Source organism: Neopelma chrysocephalum, unplaced genomic scaffold (assembly GCF_003984885.1).
Source record: "Neopelma chrysocephalum unplaced genomic scaffold, ASM398488v2 Primary Assembly neopelma1_23, whole genome shotgun sequence".
Classification (NCBI taxonomy): domain Eukaryota; kingdom Metazoa; phylum Chordata; class Aves; order Passeriformes; family Pipridae; genus Neopelma; species Neopelma chrysocephalum.
In genome coordinates this window covers 23,366,970-23,392,780 of record NW_020897691.1, presented here as the reverse complement: position 1 = coordinate 23,392,780, position 25,811 = coordinate 23,366,970, and the positions used below count along the sequence as shown (strand labels likewise).

The window sequence follows — 25,811 nt, the reverse complement described above, 5'->3', positions numbered from 1 at the left end:
GTTGGCTTCCTATTAATGCTTGAAGATTGGCAAATGATCATGAAAGTCGATTGCTGTTCAGTTTGCTAAGTGATGGCATATATTGCTGCCTTGCCTAATTACAGCAAATCAAATGTTTCCTGTGGTGGAAAACAATACTAACAAATTACTAACTTTGTGTGTTTTAAGGGGAATAATATATCTTGTGAATCAATTGAAGTAGAGCATTGGAACACAAATCTCTGTACATGTTTTATCATCAGGGTTTTTTTAATGTGTATTTATGGATATGCAAACTAGAATTCAGGAGAAATATTAAACCTTTATAATATACATGATTGATCAATTGCGCAGTAGTAGCTTTTCTCAACTGATTCAGAGCTGAACTGTATTCAGAGCTGAATTTGTACATTGCTTTTTTTTTCCTTCTTAAGCTTTTCTCCAAAAATCCTCTGTTGAGTTACAAGAATAAAGGCACATGTGGTAAGCAGTGCAGTAAGCACTAGTATGCAGAATGGTAAAAGTAACATACAAATAAATTTCAGGGTGCACAGAGATTAAAGGAATTGGCATTACCACAAGAAAACAAACAGAAATTTACCTCTATCTGAGATTTTAGTTCTCACATTGAAGACAGTAAGGATAGGGCTGGTTTTGTGCGCATGCATAGTCTTTCTATTTTTCAGTCAGTAGTTCCCCAGGATATGCTTTTACACTGAGGGATTATTAGGACATCATGATAACTCCTACACACAGTCTTTGCCTAACTCCTGCATGTAATTTCAATGTCTCTAGCTTTACATCTAACAAAACCAGTTAGTGTGACAGCCTTTGGCTCTTTTTAAAGGATGACACTGATTTCCTTCACTTGTCACTTAACTAAGAGGGAGGCTGAATCAATCAATCAAATCTTTTCAGTGTAATATTAAAGAAAATAACTGTTGTTTAAGCCTTACTTACAGTGTAAAATTCAGCCTGAAGAAATATCTCCTAACAAAATTTTAACTGGAAAACTAAATATTTTTTATTTTTCTGAGACTAAGATGAATTAAGTGAAGTAAAAATCATGTTGGTGGTTTCACGCTTGAGAAATTGCCTGTTAAATCATGACATTGCCCACACACCTCTGATTTTGCTCTTGCAGCTCAGGGAAGGAAACAGAATTCCACAAAGAAAACTTCAAGGAAGTTTCTTTAAGACATATGCCAGCAGCAAATCATTGCTATATATTAATGTAGTGAATAATGTTTTCACGATTTATCAAAACACATATCTACTCCTTTTGGAGGTTTCTAGGTAGATACCTCCACTGGCCTCCCTGGGAATTTCCGGTTGGATGCATTGATCTGAGAACCTCAGTACATTCAATTCAGCACTGTACTGAGCTTGTTTTCTGCTGATCAGAAACTGCTGAGAAGATTCAGGAGATCTTTAGGCTTTTTTGGAAGAAATGGAAAAGGATTCTGTCTTTGAAACTAGGGAGAAGATCAAGGAAGGTTTCATTGGAGCATGTCAAGGAAGATTCCTCTAACTGCTGAGCACCTTCATTTAGAGCCAGACTGACGCAGAGTCCCTGGAAGGACTGAGAGATATAATGTGTATATCAGAGGAATTTGTAGTAACAAAATGAGATCTCTTCAATTTATTTCATTCCTGTCAGTTTCCATTTTGTCATCTTACCCATGATCAAGTCCCATGTGTTTGATCTCAAACATCTGTGGTTTACTCTAAAACCAAATAACTATGATTCTATACAAATTTCATACATAAAAAATTTCAGTGCTACCGAAATGGAAACATTTGGAAACGTCTTCCTGGCGGCTCTTGTTTAAGACAATTTTGACGTAAATTACGCAGACTTGCTGTCTTTTCCCTCTGTCTCACATTTCCTTCCTTTAAACACCCTTTAATATTTTCTCCCATCTCTTTCCCTGTCTTCTGTCCAGAAAAGCCAGTGTCTCATATCCTGTTCTCTAAACGTTGTTCATTTGCATGACCTCTACTACTCTTGATTACTGTCATGAGTATCTTTAATAATTATCATCATCCTGATCTATTTTTCCACAGCAATACCCACTTTGGTGAATTTCAGATTTATAAAACAAGTGTTATATTAGCAAAAGCTTAAATACTTCCTCTTTTCCCCAGTAATGCTTGTACAAATCTAATAAATCAGTAACTTTCTCCAGTGGTCCTGAATAAACTTACAGTCGCCCTGACTAAAGTGCCTCAGCTGAACTGAGGACATCAGCCAAAGGGAAGTGTGTCTCTCCATCAAAGTAGTTCAAAATTCCATTGCATTGATGTGCAAGGAATTTCTCTGTGCCTTGCACACTTTCATGAGCATCTCTGCTTTACTTAATAGGCATTTTCAGTAAAATGTTCAATGGCAAAAGAATTAGTGGTGTTGAACGTCTGTGCCTATTAGTCATGGACCAGGATTTTACATTGATAGGTGCTGAGCAAGCACAAGTAAAATATGTGACACTCTTTCTGAGACAACAAACAGATTCATGTTGTTGGCAGTGCTAATGGGATATACTTTTTGGTTTAACACTATTTATCAGTATTTTAGTACAGTAAAGACAAAATAAATTATCTGTTAAAGCCTTTTGCCATTACTAGTACACACTGAGCGTAGTTACTGCTGGGTCCAACTGTTCTTTCTGGAAAGCAGTTGCCTACAACAATATGAATGCATTGTCTGCAAGAACTTCAAATGAGCCACCAATTCCCTAGCTGAATCTTGCCTCTCTGGAACACAATGGCTCCTGATGAGCTGGAGCTGGCACCATCATTCAGAAAAACAGTCAGTGACTCTGTAAGTAGCTATGTGGTACTATTCAAAGTTCTAAATGGCTTTATGACTTACCACAGTAAGTCATAAAGTCCTACTTCAGGTGCTTCATATAGATCTTGTCTACCTGAATGCATTACTGTGATACTCATGTCAAGCTGGCTCATTCAGCAGCAGCACAAAGCATGGGCAAAACCATGGTGGGCAGCCTGAACCTGCCTGGATTGACATAGGCTAGCACACATCACAGCATTCCCTTTACAAACTTGTGGGGAATTTCAGAATTCCTCTTTTCTCTATATTGGGAGAACCCCTCTCCTCTCCTTTATCCATTTACGACAAAAATTTTTATCTTCCTACAACACCAACTATATAAGAGTTTCATCGTATGCAATGGAACTAAAAAGTTCAAGTACAGTACATGAGCACAAGTTCTGATACAGGGATGTTGGCAAATCCTAGATGAGTCATTTTGCTCCTGTGGATCTTTAGTGGGGTAGAGATGAATGACATGCAACAAACCTCAGAATTAATCATTGCTTCTTGGACATGCACTCATTATTTATAGTGCTGTATCTAAGTTCAGCCAGGTAAGTCTTTTGGCCTTTCATGTTTAGGCAGAAGATCTTTCTCAGGAGATTTCTAGTGCTTCTGCACCCAGTCACAGTGGAAAATCTTTCATGTAACTTTACAGTCCCAAAAAATAATAAACACAAACTGACTGGTTTTGCTTCACGTTGCGAGTAAAATGGAAGTCCCTGAGCCAGAATTCCTATTTTTTATACCAACCCAATCTTCATCTGTCTTCACTAATGTCAGTGTTTCATACAGTACCATTTCTATTCCTTAATACTAGTTCAGATAATAATTGTAATTGCTTGTTACCTCTACCCATATTTATATGATAATTATCATTGTGTCTGAGCAAGACAGTAGTGAAAACAGAAGACGCAGATAAAGACATTTTTTCATACAAAATATGGGAGTATCTTGTGTTAAAGAATTGCTCTTTCACTCAATGTCAAATGTTTTTAAAGAAAGTTTAATTTTGAAAGAGTCCTCTTTAAACCTGTACTGTGTAAGAAATTCTACTGTTGTCCTCTGACCTTGAAATTCCAGGGATGGGATGGTGTAGGTGACCGTAAGATAAAACAAGGAGACTTTCATAAAACAGTGTTTCCACAGGGTGACTAACCAATTTAAAAAGGAATAAATACTTTCCTCCATGCCTAATATATTGACCTCTCTTTGGAATATGTAAAGATCACTTGAAGTTTATAATTGTAAATACTGACAGTTTATAGAAGAGTAAGAAATACATGGTTGTATGTGTTTGTGCACCTGTGAGTATACAGAGCCACAACCCAAAGAGGTTTTATGTGTCTAGGCAGGGAAGTCTAAATTGAGATTTCAGAAATAAAAATCATTGTCCATGTTGAGATCAACCAGATTGATTAAACCAACGTGATTTTCACAGTCATGATCAGGAAACTGGGTATCAGTATGTGAGAGGGGTCTGCAATGCTGCTGCTGTTTTAACAAGGCATTGGCTATCAAATCTCTCTTGATCCTCAATGTGTAGCTGAGTTAATCTCTGAGCGTTGAGCACATCTTCTTCTATGTGTTAGTGCAGGCCACATGTTTGCTTTTGCCCTTAATCTGGGTCATGTATCTCATGATGGAGACATTTTGCCTTTAGGATTAAAAGCTAAGCACACCGGAAAGATACAGGATACGTAAAAATGTTTCTCTTCTCCACAGTGCTTGTTGTTTTTCTCTCTTTTCTGCTCATTTTTGTTCTTTAGTAGTTTCCATTTATGTCAGGTTTGCCCTTATTAGAGATTGGTTTGTTTCCTGGTACTGAATTATCTTAGTCATTGCAGAAAAATATCCCTTAGAAAAATATCTTAGATAGAGAGCAATTGCACTTCAGCGCACGTGGCTGGGATTCTTTAAGCATGACAGCTGCAGTTCCTACAATTTTGATTCTGTATTTTCTCTTCACTACACAATAAACTGGAGTTTCAGATGTGACCTGAACTGTAGAAGTACACAATGTATAGTTATAACTGACAATTGCACAGAATTAATTTTAATAATTTTTATTTAGCTATTATTTTAATATGTATTTATTGACTTTTGGGAGACGGATTCAATCCCCTAGCTTGGCTTGACCTTGATTTCTAATAGTTGCTGCTGGATAACAGATGAAAAAACATACTTCCATGTGTTCAGCGCACCTTGTGACTCTGAAAATGACATTCAGACAGAAGGGCATGAAAGATAGAAATCAAAGACAGCTACACTTTATGTAAGCTTGGCACTGCAAGAATCTGGAAATGGTATTGCATATTTTAAGAGTGCAAAGGAGGGACACCAAGCACCTGCTTTACAGCCTGGATCTAGAGAGTTTACAGGGAAAGAGTCTTGCTCAAAAAACAAAAGTGTGTGTAGGAGGAGGGTGGGTCAGATGCAATAACAGGGAGCATTAATTGAGGCCCTGTTTGATGCCCCTAAAAAGGGAGTCTAAATTGCTCTAAAGGAGAGCCCTAACCTTCAAAATCTAGGGGACCTTAGTAGCTGTGTCCTATTTTAATGTAGTTCTGTGACTGGATGCCACAACAACTTTGTAATTACTGCTGTGCTAGAAACCGACTCTGATCGTAGTTAACAGAAATATTCATACTGTCAGATCAGTGTGTTACTGTCGTATTTATTATTCCCTCCCATTCGGGACCACATTTTTGTCCTCAAAAGTTTATACTGAACACATAATAAGTCCCAAAGAATGTTTGTAATTTCATACATCTAATGTTATACACTGCCTTTAAGTCACTGGAGTTTACTTTTCCAGTGTCCTACAAGAATTATCCACTGCTTCTACATTAGAAAAATTGGAAAAGGTGGATCCCAAGATTTACAGCGTTTTATAGGACAAGAATCAACTTTTCAAATCATTATTTACATGTGTTTGCAAGTCTGAAATATATGTATAAATAGGATAGTATAAACATAAATAAAATCTAAGCTTTAGGTAAGTTAATCTGTGCCGACAAAGGACAAATGACACATTGAAGGAAGTATATCTGTATGCAATATTATATGCAGCACCCCATAATTTTCAGTAACCTACATTCTTATATACCCTGAGTTTTTAATCAACATAATATATTGATGGATGGAATAGATGAAGTCAGATTGCTGGAAGAGATGCTTCTCCAGGAGGTTGCTGTCCTCAAATCAAGAACAACTGAATTGTACATGAAGCAGCTCCAGAAAGCACATCAGTGCAAGGGGAGCAACCTCCAAGTGATATGTAGGCTGATGAACTTGGGAATAATGACTTCCATCACCCAAGTTCATCTATTGCCTGCAAACTCAGCAGAAAGCTATGGTCTTGGTTAAGGTCTGTGAAGACGTGGATCAGAAATGTTTGGAATTAGAGAACTGAAAAAGGAGAAAGGCAGATGACAGAAAATCAATGGTTTGTCTTCTGTCAATATTGTTGTCAAGGCAAGTTGTCTCAAAATGTTACTGCATTCTGTAATTTACAAAATTACAGGTGCTTGGCACAACATCAAAACAACCTGTATTTTTCCTAGTGAATCTGCCTTCACAAGAGGAGCTGAGCATTTAAATGTTTTGTGTCTTACTTAACTATTTTGCCCTTCTATCAAGATTCTGAATCTAGGTGAAGAAAATTTGAAGATTAGCATGGTTGAAGTATCTCTATCCTGTTACACTGACTGTATTCTCCACAGGCATATCATCATAGAGTATAACAAGTATAATCCATTGAAGTGAATGGTGAATTCCCATTGACTTCAATCAAAGACTTTATTCATTATGTATTTTCAATACATTTCCACTCTTTTCCTGACTTACCTACCTTTACCTAGTGTTCACATTTTTAGCATTTGAATGAGTTCATACTAGTTTCAACCTCCTCCTTTAAAAAGTTTATAATTATGATTCATTTAAAGGTTCCAACTGCATAGAAAACCACTGCAAATCATTGCTGTTCTCTGACAGCAACCAATTTATTAGTGCATAAATATCATTGGTTGTACACTGCTACATATGCTTTAATTTTATAAACTGTTTTACATGTATGTGATGGTAATTAGGGATGCTTTTTTGTGAAAGATGGTAAGGAAATAAAGTTTTATGACCCCAAAGATATCCTTTGTCTTCTGTGAGAGAAAGTTATATTTTGGCTTGCATTTCAGACAATACAGCACTGAGAAGATTTACATAAGATAGGTAAAAAAAAAGTGTAAGAAATTGAGATTCAAACCTTGCAGTTTGAAAGAGATAAACACTGAGGTCTTAGATCTGTTGAGAATTTATGACTCGTATGTTTGTAAGAGAACTTGACCCTTTTATTTGGCTTGGGAGTGTTTCTATCTTTCATCTGACTATTAGCTTTATAGTTCCGTTGACTAATTTTAAGTAATGAAACAAAATTATGAAATTCTTGAAGACTTCAGTGAATTGGGGTTATTACTCAATCTGTGCAGTTACAGTGCTGGGAAGGGGCACCAGCCAGGGCAATGGGGCTTGTACTGTATGCTTACGCTGCTTTCTGATAAGCACATGAACCAGAATAGTAATTTGTGTTCATTTCTCTATATTAAATACATAACTTATAATGAAATAAGTACAACTTTGTGGATTACACAGGTTGTTTGAAGAGAGTTCATTTAATGCTTGTAGACTGTATGGGAATCCCAAACCATAGGGGTGATACAGGCCATGGAACAAGTAGGTGAGGAGGAAGAACATAGGTGGATGACTATAGAACTAATGGGCTAAATCATCACTCATGTGCAAGTATTGTTGTTGAACAAAAGCAAATGATTTTCACCAATTTTCGTTTGCATGTCTCAATGTATTATTCATCCCCAAGGCCTATACCTGCTGGATCACACTACCACATTTCAATCCAACAGGATAAGAAAGTAAATCAATATTAGCTTCATGTGAAAGCTAAAAATCCCTTTGATAGGTTAAATAATCCTCTTATAAAATGTTGGTCTCTGTTTCATTGCAAGTAATGCCTATTTCACAGGAAATAAAATATAAGTAAGAAAAAATTTGCAAATTCTAAAAGACTTAGTAAAATGCCTAAGGAGTAAAATTGATTGAAAGTTGGAAAAATAGTCTTCCTGCTCCTAAAATTTTATAGATGTCAGGAAAAAATAGAAAAATCAAGAATGAATCTCTTTGTAGTTCATGCATGTTGAAATGAAAATCTAGGAATTTTGTACCATATTCCCCAGTATTTTTCAAGAAAACATTTATCTGTGTGTTTATTTGTCTAAAATAGTGATGTAGTACAAATTCTTGAATATTAAAATGAGGTTTCGAATCAGGTACTACAATATAATTATTTTTCCTATCTTTCCTTAGTTATTGACCATAGAATATAAGATACTCAATTGAACAAATAAGGATCTTTTTTTTTCCTTGCAATACTTTTTCCCTTCTACAGTTTCACTGGCTGACATACTAACCTTTCTGACACTGCTTTTAATCCTTCGATGCAGAATTGCATCTGGTTCGGTTTTCTGTTGTTTCAACTTCCTCTGTAGCACATAAAAACATTGCTTTTAGTTTAACTCTCCTTTTCCAACTCTTTTAAACACCAGAAACCTCATAAAAATAATCCACTGGCTGAAAAAGGGATGAAAAAATTGCTTGCAAAAATTAAGACTAGATTAATTTGGAGAAGTATCAACAACAGTAGTATTAGAAAGATAAAGTTTTGGATTTGCTGATCTTGCTGCTCTTTACAACTCAAAATTTTCTCTGAACATGTTTGGATTTTAGTCGGAAGTTGTGCCACCCACTTATGAGTGATAGAGTGAAGACAAAAATACTCAGCATTGGCCAAAGTAAAAGTTTGTTTTCTTTCAGGTAAGGAAAAATACTTAAACTTTTCACCTTTCTGTTCTGAATTTTCCTGGGTTTGAAATCAAATGTCATACTATGAAGTAAAAAAAATGTTTTTGCATATGGTCTGATCACTAAAACAAATATGAGTCATTCACAGCAATGTTTTCTCACCCTTCTTTTTCAATGCCTGGGAACTGCACGTCAGTTTTTTTGTCCCATGTAATGAAGTCCTTTGTGCCTATATACAGTATTTTCTGTAGCTTTATACCTCTGACAATATGGCTTTATGCTGACTTTGGTGGCTTTACCACTGCTCCATGCACTACTGGCCAGGAAGCTGGACTCCAGGGCAGGCCATGCTATTGTCCTTTTCACTAGTAATCCAACTGACACCCTTCAAAATTCATTTAAATGCTGCAAAACAGAAACCCGACCATAACTGGACTTCGAATTAGTTCATAATATTAATTTATGCAGTTACTGTTCTATTAATTCAAGCATCACACCTGCTGAAAATGAAGGTCCACACAATATTCTAGCTCACTGCCCCAATTTAATGGGTGCTTGAAACCTTCTTCCTGATGTTTTTATCATCCCATATAATGGTTGTTTATGTGAACTACCTAATCCATACTAGTATTCTCTTCTGATTTAAAAAAAAAAATCCATTTCATTAGGGATATTTTCCATCACTAAAATCTATGAATAAGTATATAGAAGTAAGTGGAGATGTTTTTTAAAAATCTAGTGATATTAGTCATAATTCCAAATGTTCTTAGGTTAAACCAAACCACGTAAAAGTTCTGGAACTTTTCTCCTCTTCTATAGCTTTTAACATACTGGACAATATAAATTTTACAGGGCAGTAATGTGATATGTTAATTTTTTATAAACCACAGAAGTACTTTCTATGTACATACTTTCTCCCTAGCCTTGATAGAAAAGTTATTGCCAGTAATACCTAATACCAGTTCATACCTAATTCACCTACTGTTATTTAAGGACTTTCACTTCCCCAGATCTCCTACTGTGTAAATTTCCTTCTTTCTTCAGTACTCTACCTGCCTAAATCCCTAAATACCTGTGCATGTGCACCTAAAGCTCTGTATGTGCCTAGATTTTCTTTTCTGCCCTGTGAAATAGGAAGCCATTCACAAATCCACAGTGCTAACCATCTTCCCAAATGCCCTTGTCTTCTTCATTGCCAAGGAAATGTCTAAAGTCAGTACAAATGGCCTGGTCACCCACTACAATAGCTGGACTCAGATCACAGCTGTTGTCCACTACCAATCTGACTGTCCAAACTGAGATTCCTGAACTGTATTTGAGATGGAAAAAAACATTATAAGAGAGGGACCTTTCTCCTGTACACATATCCTCAGCTTTGCACTGTCCAAGCAGAAAGAGAAAGCTAAAATGAACAGAATATCATAAAGAAATGTTCTTTTTTTAAACCCAGAAATTCAGATTAGAGCAGATGCCGAAGGGGAAGAAGATTGTGAACTCTGATAGGGCATAGAGGACAGTTAGAGGGAAGTTACTTGCCAGAAACAGCTGAATTTCTAGATCATATTGGAAAATATGTCTGACAATAGGCAGGTAGAATCAAGGCTGGAAAGCCAGGCAGAATAGTGCACAGATAAGTTTGAGAGAGCTGGAGAGCATTCCCTTGTGGTAGATGCCTTTCTTGGGAGCAGTGTAATCTTGTTATGACAGCATTCTGAAGCCCAGAAGTCCAAACCATGCACCAACACATCAGCTTACAGGTTAGATAAAGGAGGTCTACATGTCAGCAATCTGTGTCCTCCTTTGGGGACCACCTCGCTCTGAAAAACATCATGCACTTACCTACCTCCAGGCTCATCTGAGTCATATGGCCCTGGGTAATTTCAGACAACTCTGAACCTCAGCTGATCACCAGCCGACAGCAGCTTCTGCCAGTTCACACAGGCTGTCTGTAAATACACTGAAAATATTACACAGATCCCAGCTGAAGAAGAGAACTGTAAGGGAATCTGTTCCACAGACTGGGCAACAAGGATGCTTCCAGCATTCATTGCATCCATAACAAGACTAATCTGAAGGCATTAATTTGTAAATAAACAGGCACAGGACATCCACATCTAGTCACTATTGACCAATTTCACATAATTCAGCCTGGAGAAATTTGCCTTTAGAAGTTTCCTAGCTGCAGTTACAGTGTAACATACGAACTCACTTGCAAGAGCAGGAGTATATCTGCTGTCCTGAGGTGGGATAAGCATAAACTTCCTTAATGTTGTACTTCTCTGACTGTAATTGTCCACCCTCTCCTTCCCTTCTTTTCATGAATGTAGGAGACTGTGACTCTGCACTGGTTGTTCACCTTTATTGCCCTCTGACAAAGGAAGTTGCAACAGACTTTGCAAAGGACAACTTTCATCACAGTCTTCAGCATCCTCAGATTTATATGCTCATGCCCTAAGGAAATTTACCAACACTTCAGGGAATCACTGTACCATCTACAACCTTGCATTTCAGAGCAATTTTCAGGGGAGCTGAGGAATATGGAAAGAAAGAGTCAGGTGTGAACTCCTTCAGCAGTGGTAGCTTGAAAAGGATGACTTTTTCCACTTCTTATTCCCAGTTCCTTATTCAGATGCCATTGGCAGCATTATGAAGAGCAATATGTGGTTCTGTACTGGAGTCCTTCCTAAAGATGGTCAGGGTAGAAATAAAGCCATGGAAAGAAAATGGAAGGAGGCATCTTTTTGCCTGTCCATGCACAGTGCCTGCCTTCTATCATGTGCAAACACAATTTTTACTGGCACTCAGATGAATTTATTTTTTTTTTAACTTTAAGGCTTATGTCTGGGTATAAGGAATGTGGTTTGGGTGAGGCCAGTTAAGCAGCCTCTCTAATATTCAAATTCCTTTCCAAAAAACACAATGGAAGGGTTGCAGATTTGAGGAGGAATACCATTACGTGGTAAGAGAGAGCATGTCTTGGTATGTCACTTATGTTGAGAAAAGAGAATAGCTAAAAACAAATATTAAAGTGTCTCCAATGCTCAGCCAGGACTGTGAAAGGAAGTAAAATAAAGTACTTAATCAAGCAGGCTTCCTCAAAAAGGCAGGCTCATAAATTTGAGGGATTCCCATATGTACTCTGAAGGCTTATTCTAGAGAGAATGAGCCAAGGTGTCTGAGTCCAGTTCAGCTCTTTTTTCAAGAGCTGCATGATTAAAATTTCACATTATAGCCAAGATCTCTGCTTTGAACAATTCTATTAATTGCTAAAAAAACAAAATAGTTACCCACTTCGTCTGCCTGGAACTGCAGCAGAATTCAAACAATGCTTATATTCTTTTTTTACTCGTTTCCTCCTGTTGTTCCTAAACAAGGTGTGCTCTTTCATACTAGTATTGCAGTCACATATTCACAAGACTGTACCCTACCAAGTTTCTGTTGCGTCAATTAAGTTGTAATTTTGATCTTGCATTGTGTTCCAGCTCCTTTTATTATTTAGATTAATTTTACACCAGTATAGAGACATCTAGGCTGAGCATCAGTTGGTTTGTTTTCTTTTTAATTCCTCTGATGACACTTTTTAAAGAATCAGAGTTTTCATTTTTTCAGTTTTTTTGATTACACCACTGTGGGTCACATTTATCTGGACATGCACATCACCAGCCTGACAGGATAGTTCAGTATATATCCAATCAGATTAGCAAATCTATGCTGAAGTTCTTTCTCTGTTAGATGGACCTCACTTTTTCTCAGCAGTCCTTCCTATCCCATCATGGAAGTACGTGGTTATGCTGAGGTAACCAAGGTCTCCCTTCTAACAGTCTTCACAACTATACATTCTCATTTCAATCTTTAGATGCATGTACTCATACATGCTTTGAGATTCTTTGTCTAAGTAGAAAACTGCAATAAAAAGTGCTTCTTGGCGTCTCTGTCTTTTCACCCCATCTACATCACAAAAACCACAGTGACCACTTACTGTCAGAGGGCCATATGATTCCAGGAGGCTGAAGTAGCCTCTAAGTTATTCATGAGAGAGATGAGACCCATCTAAGACTTTGTGCAAAACTGGATTGTACCAGGACCCTAATTCAGGGTAATGTTATTAATAAGATTAATATTAAAATGCAGAAAAAGGAAATAATGCAACTGGAATAGACATTTGAAAATCTCCTACTCTTACATCTATACTCCACCGTAGGATCACCTATATCAAAACTGCTGATGAATGATACTTGACTAACAATACTTTTAAAAATAGCCAGTAACAAGACACTGCAGATTATTACAGCCTAACTATTTCAGTACTTCACTCTCCTAATTTTAGTTCTCCCTAGGTCAAACAACTTTCCTCTGCTGCAATTTACTTGTTCTAACTACAATCCATATGGAGAAAAATGTATTCCCTTCTTCTTTGCGAATTGTCTATATCTATCCTAGTAAAATAAACAGAGCCATAACACATCCCCAAATGGTGGACCTTGATTATCTACAATGTCACATTCCTAGAAATGGCCTTCACAGAGCTTGGGCATTGCCCTGATCACTTTCCAAACATAGCCTGAGACATTACCGGCTTAGATGCAGCTATGTTGTCATGAAGCCTGTAAAAGAGTTTAAAGGCCAGTTAATGTCTCCAGGCCAAAGAATAAACTCTAGTATTATTTATTTTCTTTTAGAGAAATATGCCCTTCATATAATTAAGAATACTTATTGACTCTCCTTTCTTTGGACTAAGCAACATCAGTCTCAGCCTTGCTTCTCAGACTCCAGATCATTCCCACTGGAACCCATATAATTTTCAGCTGACATTCTCAAAACTGGTTCCTGAAGTGCAATTCCCAAAGTGCATTACTCAGCTGCCCCCTCGCCAATGCTGAGTGAAGATGAACATGATGATTTTCTGTGAACTACAAATAATATTTCTATTTGTGCATTTCAGATTGCTTCGTGCAGTTCTTTAAGTACAATCAGTGAATTGAATGTGCTCTAATTGATTTTGTAAATCTCTAAGTTATTTAATACTTTTTAATATGTTATTCCAACACTTACAGCCCCATAACCCTTAGCATTTGTTTGTGAGTCTGATTACATTAGCAGTGATAGCACAGGCAGACTTTTAAGTGAGCAAAAAACATTAAATATTTTGGCCTCTCTGGAGCTGCATTTCGGTAGCGTGAATGCAGTTGACAGTCATGGAGAAGTTCTATGACTTCTACTGTTTTTGTACCTGTTCTGTGGAGCATTGAGAAATTTCTTTCTCGGGAGCTTTCTGCCTATCCATTTTCAAAAGCAGTTCTCTCTGTTTTAAAATTAAAGCTTACACTGTTAAGACTCTTTAGAATTGAACTGTGCCTCATAGACCAATCTCTTTGAAAGGATTCCCTAGCAGAGCAAATCAATAAAATTACAATGATAAAGTTACTATTGTCAACTGACCTCCTATCTTGCGCTGTTGTGGCCTCTGTTGCCCACGCTAATTAACCTTGATTCATGTTATTTGTTTTTTGAAGCTTCAGCTGCATGGTTTCTCCATTGGCAATGGTGTGGTGATGATGAAAGCCAGGCTTTACCATTGCTTCTTGTCTTTTGATGTGGACTTTGGTATGAAATAAAACACTGTGTGGTGGTCCACAGCAGAGCTCATAGGTGAGCATAGCTGGGCTGTGATATGCTGGTGGAACGTATGGTTGTTTGCCCAGATCAGCAGACCTTAAGTGTGACTCTGATGCGGTAAAGAAAGGAGTTTGCTAATCTGCAGTGTAGCTCCTGCTGACTGATAAAGGGATGTGTACAGTAGTCTCAGTCTTATCTCTTTCACCAGGTTTACACTGGTGTGACACTGCTGAATTTAGACAAGCAGTTCCTGATTTACTGTAGGGCAAGGGCAGAATCAGGTCTGATTTTGCAGCACAACCCATAGAGATAACCCAGCTCTCACTGGAAAACATCTTGGGTGTACTTAGGAATACTTCAATATATGTAAGTATATTTATAGCCTTTCCTCATTTTGTGGGGATATTTTGGATCTTTCTGGTACTTCTCAATATAAAATCTTTCCAAGCTAAATCCAGGACAGATAAATCATGATTCCGGTTCCTTTCACGTAAGGTAGACTGCCGAAAGCACTGCTACATTCCTCCCATAGTAGTCGTTTAAAATTAATAGCACATGCAGAGGAAAAACTAAACCCTTTGACGTCACTCCCGAAATGAGGAAACATAAACAGAAAAGGCTTCTCCCCACCGCGCCGGCAGCACGGCTGTGGATTGGTCTGCGCTCCCGCGCCTGTGGCACTGACAGCACCTCCCAGCCCTGCTCGGCCTGCGCTGGCTGACACAGGCAGCCAGACTGCAGCAGCCTCAGCGCTACCCCAACCTCACCCTGGCACAAAAGTGCACTCTCTTCCCGAGCCCTTCTGCTTCTTAAGGTGGTTTCATTGGCTGGGTTGGGGGACTTGGGGAGGTTTTTTTCCTTTTTTTCTTTTTATTTTCTTTTTTTTCCCTCTTCTTTTTTTAAAAAAATTTATTATTATTATTATTATTTTTGTTTCCTGTCGTTACTTATTTCTGTTCCTAATCCTGGATGCAGTTACTGGATTCTGCAGTACAAGTCTTCATGAACAAGCTGCACCGCTTAGAGATTTCACGGCATTCAAAGGTCACAGAACTGCCACTATGGTTAAATGTCTTGTTTAATGGTTGAGGTATGTACAGCAAATCTAAAAGAGGTAGCATGATTATTTGTTGAAGGGGAACTAAAATTGAGAGGGGGAGAGGGAGGCAATACTATTATTTAGTGGAAAAGATTTTTGCTGGTGATTGTTACTACAGCAACCAGTTTTTGAATTTCCTCCCTTTTTCTCTTTATTCAAACTAGATGAAAATTTTAACTTATGTTGATTTAACCATTTGATGGCTACAGAAGATTTCAGAAAGATTCTGTTATTATAGTCCTTCCTGACCCCACTGAGGAAAGTGTGATTGATTTTTTTATATATTTTCCTATTGCTCTGTGGCAAGAGAGGAGACCTGGGACTTGGCTGGCTTAGATTAAGGGAGAGGAAAGCAGAAACTTGTTCCCATCCTGAGGGGGCTGTGAGTTTGTCTGAGAGAGCACAGAGAGGAAGAGCTGGAAATAAACAGGTCAAGCAGAAAAGAATATCGACCTCATTTTTAGGAGTACATGTACAGCTTTTTTTTTTTTTTACTACATGCTTAGACTCCTTTACTTGGTTTGGATTCAGAAGTTCAAAATTAAGAAGCAGCCTGAACTTTGACTTAGAAACAGATCCTCAGTGGGATGGGAGAGAGCTGATCATCTTATATCAACGCTGGTTTTCATACAGCTTTAGCTACTTAAACAGAGAAAAGTGAAATGTGCTTGGAAGTTGAAGTAATGTAGCCTGACATCTGTTTGATGGCATATAGGTTCAATTCATATTCGAGCTAGTGATCTGTCTTGAATGAATATTGCAGTAGTACAGTGGGCAGTGTGTGCTGCAGTAAATGAAAGCAACTGCTACCATAAAACTAACATTGTTATCAAGAGTGTGATTATAAAATATAAAAGAAGGAGCCACTTGTCAGAGCTCGTGTGTATGTATGAGTTAAAAATAATTTCAGCCAACATAGGCAATTTCTATTGTTAATTGGATTAATATATAGGTATGTTCAATGACTAGCAATCTTCGTATTTTTCCAGTTTGTGAAATGGGACTTTTTACAGCTCTGTTTGGGATGTTGCTGTATATATAAACCCTCTGCAATTTGAAAATATTTCAATTTAATTTTTAAAATTATACCTGAAAAAACAATTCCTTTAACAAGGAACAGAACATGAGCACACCTAGCTCATGCAGCACACCTCAAAGGGTTACAAAAATTGACTACACTAGGCTGAAACATGCTAGCTTAAGGACTGCAAAAATATTAGCTCTGAAATGCAGAGGATGTGCTATGTGCTGTGAATGGACAATTGCTATTCTGCAGTGCCTAGTGGGAAAACAAGGACCTTGTGTATTGCAAATGCATAACTGCAGCTCCTCCATTTCCTTTGCTGTATCTTCACTGATGACTGCAGAAACAAAGAGGCTTGTCACAGATAAGCTCTTTAGTGCCCCATCTCTTTGGAGATGCTTGAAGATATTTTTTTCTCATATCATGCAACAACCCAAAGTCAAGCTTAGTTAGTTGAACTGTTATTCTGTAATCTCCATGTCATTGTCTCCTCCCCAGCCCTCCCTGAAGTCTTACTATATGAACTGCCAGCTGTTTTCAAAAACTAAAGCAGTGCTTCTCTAGCCACAAGTCTTGAAAGGTTAATATAGTATTTGTTAGATGATTAATTTGTAAATTTACCTAAGGGGAAGTCTCAGTCTGTAGAGACTATGGCATCTTCTTTAAGGAAGAACTCTGTAACTATATGAATATATCCATTTTTCTGAAAGACAATCTGTAAGACATTTGCTTATAATAATTTCTGAGAATTAAATTATTCACTTCTTTTAACAAACAGAGAAGCTTAGTTGATAAGCTCTGTAATCTACATCTCGCTGCGTCTGTGTTCTGTAGCAGCTACTAGTGGTGATACTAACAGCAAGTATGGTAAGTGGACTTCAGCTGAGGAAATGATACAGTTTTTCTGCTTTAGTAAGAAAAGTTTATCTGCAATGTTTCCTCTGAACAATCTTGATTCATTATCTAGAACGAAATACAATTTAAGGTTGGCCTTTCTGCAGTGGACAAAATGGTTAATGACACTTGCACACAGATTGGCTCAGATAAAAAAAGTCTGTACTGCAGAAGTTTCATGGGATATGAATGGCTGCTTATTCTGAGTTTATTTCCACAGGGTGGACAGAAGTTTTTACCACTGACGTTCTAGTGTTTCCAGCAGAGTAAGGCATGCTTTGCTGAGTCTAATGCAATATATTGCAGATCACTTTTTTAAACTGTAAAATGTTTAATTCTGTAAACTAGTATATAAATATACCATTATAACAGCAGCTCACCTTCCTCCCTGTTTATGTCCTTTTCCCTTCAGAAATCGAGCCCTCTGCTTACCCTTACCAGACTTCTAGGTAGGTCATTGAAGCAGACTGATTTTCCAGTTTCTTCATTTGCAATTATGAAGTATATTTGAGACATTCAATCATATACATCTCCCTTTTCACTCACTGCATGGTTTTCCTACCGATAGCTAAAGCATATTTTAATGAGAAATGTCTGAAAATTGGTATTCTATGAGGCATATATGGTTTTCTGGTAATTTTTCAATCTCATAGGGAAAAAACTGCTCTTGTACTGGTAATTTCCTTTATAGGAGCTGTATGAAGCAAAAATTCCAGCTACCAACCAAGCCATTACTGTCAGTAGAGTAGAACCTTATGCATCTCTATTAAATCACAAGAAATGTTTAAGACTTAATCTCTCCTCCAGTCAAAGTGGATATATGGCCAAAACGTCTTGATGGGTTTGGTTCTGGTTTCTGGGCTAACAGAAAAACAAGTCATTTGGTGCAGCCAGGAAGATATGCCATGTAAATGAGCATTCTTAGCTACTCACTATTGTGCATCGTCACATTGTTACTCTGTTTTCATGCTTGAAATTATTACAGCATTCCATGTGTTTGTCACAGGGTGAAAATGAAAGGGACAGCTGGGGACGTACCAGCTGCCAGAACAAAATTAAGTGTTTTGTAATGAAATGATGGTTCAGTATTCCTCCTCTCAGATCCATATTGGGTAGAGGATACTGGAACTATAGCAATCATTTTTCTTGTTCTTCAGCCAGAAAGCAGACTTATCCTTGCAGGGTCATCAATTCTTATGCTTTCAGTGAAATATTGGCTTTACATCTAGCATGAAAATTGCTCTTTTCAGTCAGAAGCTTTAGGGTGTAGAACTGATGTTATTTAGAGTTTTTACCCTGAGGTCACTGGGACACAGACATGCAACTTAAGTGTCCAAAAGCAGTTCAGAAGTTCTGATGCTTTTTCTTTCTCTGGCCAACACAAAGTGTGTCAATTTGGGCACCTAAAGATGAATAATGCTGAGAAGCTGGGCTACAATGGCAGGTACCACATATGCAATCAGATGAGAACTTTCAGTAACTTTTTTGTGTTTCACAGTAGATGAGTGGAAATCAAATAACATGTCTTCTGATAGTAGTAAAAGTTCCTCAGATCTGAAGTATCAGCTTTGTATAAATACTAGAGAGATAGAATGCATTTATTGTATTTAAGACAATTTATTGAACTAATTTATAGAATTTGAAAATGTGAAGTCAACTTTTGAAAGATTTTTCAGTGAAAAGAATTCTTCTGTATCATCCCAAAAATTGTTTGAAGAACTTTTACATTTCATTTTTATTATTATTCTTACTACAATGCCATTCCAAAAAAATTGCATTAGAAAACAATATTTGAACCTCTGAACTCGTCATTTCTGTTTTCCTGTAACAGACTGTGGGAACCAGAAGACACATTCCTAGGGTTCGCAGTGCTCAGGTCTGGCCTAGTGAGAGCTATCTGTTTTAAAGCGTTCAGTTTTAAATCAGAAAATTAACAAATCAGAGCCAGATAGAAGAGAGAGCAGTTCCAGAAGCCAGACTTCAGTGACAAAACTGTCAGTGAAAAGTTTGTGGCAGAGGCAATTCTCAAAAAACAGCAGTCATGAATTAAGCATTTCTTTTGCACACATTTAGTAGTGTAATATCATCAGTCCATTCATGCAGTAATTTTGATATACATTTGTCACTTGTTCTGTTCTTTGAAAATTGAAAAATCTGTGGTTATCATTTTCTTATGTAAACAGTGTTGAACTAGAGAAACTAATGAAAGGGCCCTATTGAGTTGCAGTTATTTTATTATATTCTTCACGGTGGGAGCTGTGAGTGAGGGTGGTTAAGAACTCGGTTTAGCTACTTATTTAAGTCACACAGTCTTATCGTGGCATATGATATTCTTCTGCTAGCTTACTATCCAGCCAAATAAGACATCCAAGTTGCCTGGATGGCTAAATATAGCTGATGATCTCTTCCTCTTAATAGGTGGGCATGAACAGTTAGTATTTTCCCAGTCACAGACAGAGACAAATTGGTTACAGTATAGCTAAAGAATTGCCTGCTGACAAAAGCAGCAAGATCTACTTCTCTTTGAGTAGGTTATTTTAAAAAATAAGAAACAAATATTTAGAAGAACATAGTTGCAGAGGCATTTTTTTCTTTAGCTGGTAGGTTTATACTAGTTACCCACAAAAATTTCTGGTGTGAGAAAAGTCACCAACTAATATCTCACTAAAGTATGTGTTGGTGCTGGTAGCGTAAGGTTTTAAAAGTAGAGCACAGAATCTCCTGTCAAACTAAGTTTAGCTAATGGTCACAGAGGCATAAAAACACATTTGTGGGGCAACTGCTGTCAGGACCCATATGCAATTTTTCTGCATGGATGTTCATAGCAGAGTCTATGATACTAACCCATCTGTATGTAGTAAAGATGTTTTCAAGGATGATAGTTGCCTTTCCAAGAATAAAGAGGGAGGGAGGCATGTTTTGAATGAATATGAAGCAACTCAGGGATGGCTTCTCAGTCTCAAGAAAACTCTTGAAGGATGGTATTGAGCTATTGTGTAATCAGTTTTGCTCCCTTTTTGGAAATTGCCCTTTGTTCCTCCTGAAAGAAAGGGTATGTACACTCATGTTCTTAATTCCTTCTCTTTCCCCCTACCCAACCTTTTCCCTTAGCATACTTCCTAGTGTGTGTGTAAAGACTGGCTAAGCTCTGGGTCTTGTCTAGTAGGAGGTAGCAGAGTTAGAGTTACTATCAAGTGTGCATGGACTCATCCCTTGGAAAGAAATGTCAATTCCCGGGTGTTTGCTGTGTTTTGGAAACAAACAGGTATTGACATGAAATGCCATAGTGCTTTCTCAAAAATTCAGCTGTCATCCAAAGGGTGTAGCTATTTTTCCCTTTATGTATGATGATCCTGGTATAGAACAACTGGGACCTCTGCTTCGACAGACGAAGAGAATATAATCTGTAGAAGGGCACCAGTTTCCACAAGAAACTAAGGGTGTAGCAGTGCTATGAGCTTCACTTATGTATGCAGCTGCACACTGAAGTACGCTAAATATGGGCAACACCTGACATTTGGTTTTGCCTTTTCCTCAATTTACCACTTACACTTGATTTTAAACCTCTGAGCAGGTTAGACAGAATGAGGACTTGGTGAGTACCAGGCTGCTGAAGGAGCTGAAGATTTCACATAGACACCCAGAAAGAGATGAAAACAGATGCATGACATCTTCATGGAGAAAGCACATTTCTGGCTTTCTGTTAACTGACAACCATGTTGAAACAGGCTACGGGCCCTTTCTGTTTCAGAAGTTGGAATATGACTTGGCTCTGTATTATTTATGCAGAGTCATTTCTGTTTTACACACTGTCGTAGTGTCTGAGTATCTGTTAATAACAATGTTCAAGTGGCATCAGAATGGCCATCATAAATGTAATTAGGCAGTGTATCTCCAGTTTAATCAACACGATCATTAGAAGAGTGTAAGACAGCCACAAAAACAATAATTAGTTCTGATTTATAAAGGAGAACTTGAACACATCAGCAAAGGAGAGCTGGGAGCTGTGCATGTTCAAGGCTTGGGAGGACAGTTAGTTGCTTTCTGCTTTAGCAAATCTGAGAACACTGTTATTAAAAAACACTCTTGAAAATGCTCTTACAATAGTAATTAAAGTTCTCTTATTAAAAACTTTGTTTTCTTGAAGAAACTAGGTATCAACTAAGAAGATACAAAAGAATTGTATTTCTTCCCAAGCAACTTGCTCAGGTGCACAGCTGTTTAGTTTTTTTGAAAAGCAGAATGACTGAAAGATAAGAACAAGACTCAGATTGGTGTATGAGAATGTAAAATGGCATAATTCCACCAAGTTTAATAGGACTACATCAACTTATATCTGTGAAAGATCAGGCCTGCTGAGTTTTCAGGACTCCTTCTCTTCACCAGTTAGATCAAATTTAGGTTCATTAGCCTTTTGTCATACCTGTTTCATACCAGTTTTCCATAACTTCCTCAGCATTGTTTTACCATGGAGCTGCCTTGGTGGCTCCACAGAAGCTGTGATGCATTCTTTTCCTTTCATCAAACTCTACTTCCCTCTTCTCTTTCCCTTTCTCACAGAAAATAAATGTTTACCAGATTTTATTTGAAATCAGAACCCCACAGTTAATTTTTAGCTTATGTGCTAGCATCTGCAAAACTCTGTATATTTGTAATGCAGAAGGGGCTGATCTTGCTTGTTTTCAGTGAAGACCACGATCTGTTTCAATGACACAGCTATGTGAGTAATATTTTTAAAAGCTGAGGAATAAGAGGGAAATAGTAATTTTGTTTAGGGTCCAACACGTGCTGCACTGTATCACAAAATATTTTTCATGTAGTAAGACCCTAACATCCAGTCTCTTTGAACCACAAAGCTATATCTTTAATAATTTTTCCACTACTAAAGTATAACCTCTGTAATAGTATGGTAACAAACACCAGTGCAACATGAGGATGTTGAATGTTCATCCTATTCATCATCATCAAAGCTAATAGAAATGATCAGGCTTTCAAAAAAGCTCAAATTGACTTTAGTCTCTAAATTAAATGGCTGGATCTGAAAAATTGCTGTGCACGAGAGGTTGCCTGGGAAATGTTTTCCCATTCTACTTTAGACAGAAGTAGCCAATAGCCTGTTCTTAGTGCTTTCAAGAAAGTACGGGAGAAAAATTTCCAAGTTCCCTCTCTGCTTCTGTCACCTTTCCTGGGATGCATTGCCACTGCAGTGTCCCCTAAGGGTTGAGCTCTGTGTTCATGGGACCTGGCAGAGGCAACCCACAGCCACTGCCCCACGTTTAACCCCAGCGTGGAACTAGAGCTCAACACTGCTGAAGGGGCACATGGAGGTTGTTTCAAGCAGATCTTCACCTGCAGCTCCAGGAGTTCCGTCCTGAACCCAAGAAACTTTTCTGATAGGTGTTTTTTCCAAATGAGCACCTCCTCCTAAACACCTCTTGTTTGGACAATTAGTTGTTTTTTAAAAAGAAAGCTCAGATATATTTTAAAGGGAGAAAAACATCTCACCGCTACTGCAGAATTTCCACCTTGCCTGTGAAGACTGAGGTGTACAGAGTCTTTGGTTTGGGTGTTTGCTAGTGGGAATGATGGATGGTTGGACTATATGATCTTGAAGGTCTCTTCCAACCTTGATGATTCTGTGAAACTGTGGTTCCAGTGACCTTTATGAAAAGTCTATTAGATTTTTTATTTTATAGTGCCCAAATTTAAAGCTCAAAGGTCACTGAAGCCTATTATTTCCAAATCTTTCAGCAATCCTCTTCTCACGCTCCTCATAACAGACTTAGTTGTACTTTTGTTTCTTATTTTCAGAACAACTGGGGAAAAAATCAGCAATCCATGCTTTATTTATATGATAACTATATAGTGCTGAAGAGATTATTTCTGCATGTTAAGATTTGCTTGTACTGGTTACATTTTTTTTTGGCTGTGAAACACACTTGCTTTAAAAAGATGTTTTTACATGCACCACAAATGTATTATTATTCTTCTCATCCCTCCCTCAAATTCAGCCCTTTAGGGCTTCTCTAGCAGAGTAAAGGAGTGTGGGATAGTGTTTGGTTTTTCAATTTTTGCTTAAACACCATAGCAAACATTGTTTCAAATCCTATAATATGAGAAAGGGAGGATTAAAATGTTTAAATATGTCAACCAGTCAGAAACCCTCTCAGGGGGCAGCCTCACATTCATCTGGACCACCTAGTATGCCACTGCAGATTGGTCTCACTACATTAGAATTTTTAAATTGGTATTCATGGGTTTAAAGTATCACTTGGCTAATCATTTTTTAACTTTTAATCATGTTTACTACTATTTTGAACAAGCTGGACCTGACTTCTGCTGTTTTGTAAGTATTGATGAAAACTATTTCACAAGAGAATAAAGCCAAAAGCATTTAACGCCAATTCATGTTTGGCATTGCACCTTTTTATGAAAGCTGATGAAAATTAGGTTGCAAATAAGCAAATCATTCTCTAAAAAAACTCTCAAAAATTCCAGAAGTTTAAGACATAGGAAACAATTAGCACAGAGGTCTCAGTGCTATGTAGTCCCCCTTTAATTGTCATCTGTTGACAGTACTTTGACAGTTGAACTTCTTCAGCTCTGGTTTTAAGAGAACTTCAAAAGCCTCTGAGCTACTTCCTCAATTTCTAAAGACGTTTTTTGAAAGACTATATTAAAAGTGCATTTCTCCTTTTTGACTCTGCTACCCTTATTTTCTCCTGAGAACATTTGTCTTAAAATTACATTTTCACCACACCGATTGATAGGTTCTGGCATGGGAACTAATGCTCTTTCTCCTAGTAGCAGACAGAAAATTAGTCACAATCTGATGTTAACAATTTCTTCATTACCTAAACTGTTTTACACTTTATTAAGTTCAACATAAGCAAACCTAATGCCTTTGAACCAGGGAGTTCTTGCCTGTGTTGCAAGTATACAAGACATAATTAATTTATAAAGTCACAATAGTAAGTCAGCCTCTGTGGCACTGGAATTGTTATACCACTGAGTTCTGCAGGGGAATGCCACTTGAGTGCAGCAGAGAGAAAAAATTGGTTTAGCTAGTCAAATATGAATAACACTGTCAATACAGTTGCCCTTGTGGTTCTTGTTCGGAGATGAGATTCAACATATTTTACCTTCACATTTGACACACTACATATTTGTCTGTGCTGGCAACAAATAATGTGTACTGTATAGTTTGATAGGGTGGCATAAGATACCTGTAGATTTTAGTGACAAGGAGATCAGAAAAGTGTTTATGAAGAGTTAGCCCAACACTAGATGTTTCTACCAAACTCACCAGTGGTGCTGTAATTTTCTAGAAATAGAGTTTTAGTTTGACTTGATCACTCCAACACTTTTACTTTAAATGAAGATTCTTTTAAGAACCACTCAGAATTTGCAAACTTAGCCACTTCTTTAAAATGTTTTGGGTAGCTCATTTTGAAAACGGTGCCTCTTCTGTTCATATTCTATGTTACATTTACAGCAACTGCCTGCTACTTCTAAAAACTTACCTTATTGCTACAGTTAGGGCTAAAGAATTTTTTATCTAACTAATTTAAAAAAAACGAAATATCAAAACGAAAAGAATCTTTTGTCTTTTGACTGTGAACCACTGCAACTACAGTGTCCTTCTGAACTGTAAGCAGAATTACTTACAGGAAGTTGAGGCACCATACTGTAGGCAGGCACAAGAGGAAGGTATAACCTTGTCTATCACAAAACATCAGAAGCATTTCTGATTATGACTGATAACAGAGTGAAAGGGAGAAAGGCAAGCAGAGATGGTCTCAGAGGCTTTGGATCCCAAATAGGAACATGATATCATGTTCAGACTCATACCAAATGAAATGCTAACCTAGAAAAAATTGTATTGAGCTAAGAGATTATTTAAGGCTCTTGCTCTATGTTGTAAAGTGTGTTGCAGTACCAGCAGGGTATGAAAATGTATGTAAAATATTAGTCAGATCAGTAAGACTCACTTAAGTTAGACACTTCTATTCCCCACAGGTAGAAACTCAGGAAACACGGATGTATTAAAGGCTACTTTTTGGAAATAGCTTCTTTATCTGTGCATAAATCTTTTAAGAGTTGGATATTCAAGTTTTTGTCACTCCCAATTTTCTAACTTAGAAAATTGGGTTTTATTAATCAGAAAGTATTTAGTGTTTAAATATAATATTTAGGCTTTCTACTCTTTGGCTCTGAATCTAGTTTTTTGACTGCAGAACAACCAAACATTTGTATAAGAAGTTTGTGTTGACAGAGCTTTCTACTATGGAAATTTGCCATTTCATAAAAGAAAAAATTTGTTATGGTAAATTGCTGTGTATCCTAGAGTTTTGGAGTTCTTAAACTGGAGATAGAATGAATTCAAGCATCTATTTGATTTTTACTTTTTTAAATAAAAATTAAGGATTCAGTTTACTTACAATACGCACCCTGAATACAAGCTCTACCTATTTCCCGCTGAACCCAAAGCACAG

General features: G+C 37.4%; 1 protein-coding gene across 1 annotated transcript in view; it reads left to right on the top strand.

The window, feature by feature from the left end:
• The first annotated feature begins 15,009 nt into the window (after positions 1 to 15,009).
• Positions 15,010 to 25,811, top strand: part of PDE7B (phosphodiesterase 7B) — a 186,003-nt gene continuing 175,201 nt past the window's right edge. Inside the window, exons 1-2 of the mRNA XM_027690444.1 lie at positions 15,010 to 15,113; positions 15,275 to 15,389. Coding sequence (XP_027546245.1) covers positions 15,369 to 15,389 — 21 coding nt within the window. The 5' untranslated portion in view covers positions 15,010 to 15,113; positions 15,275 to 15,368. The remainder of the gene's footprint in view (positions 15,114 to 15,274; positions 15,390 to 25,811) is intronic.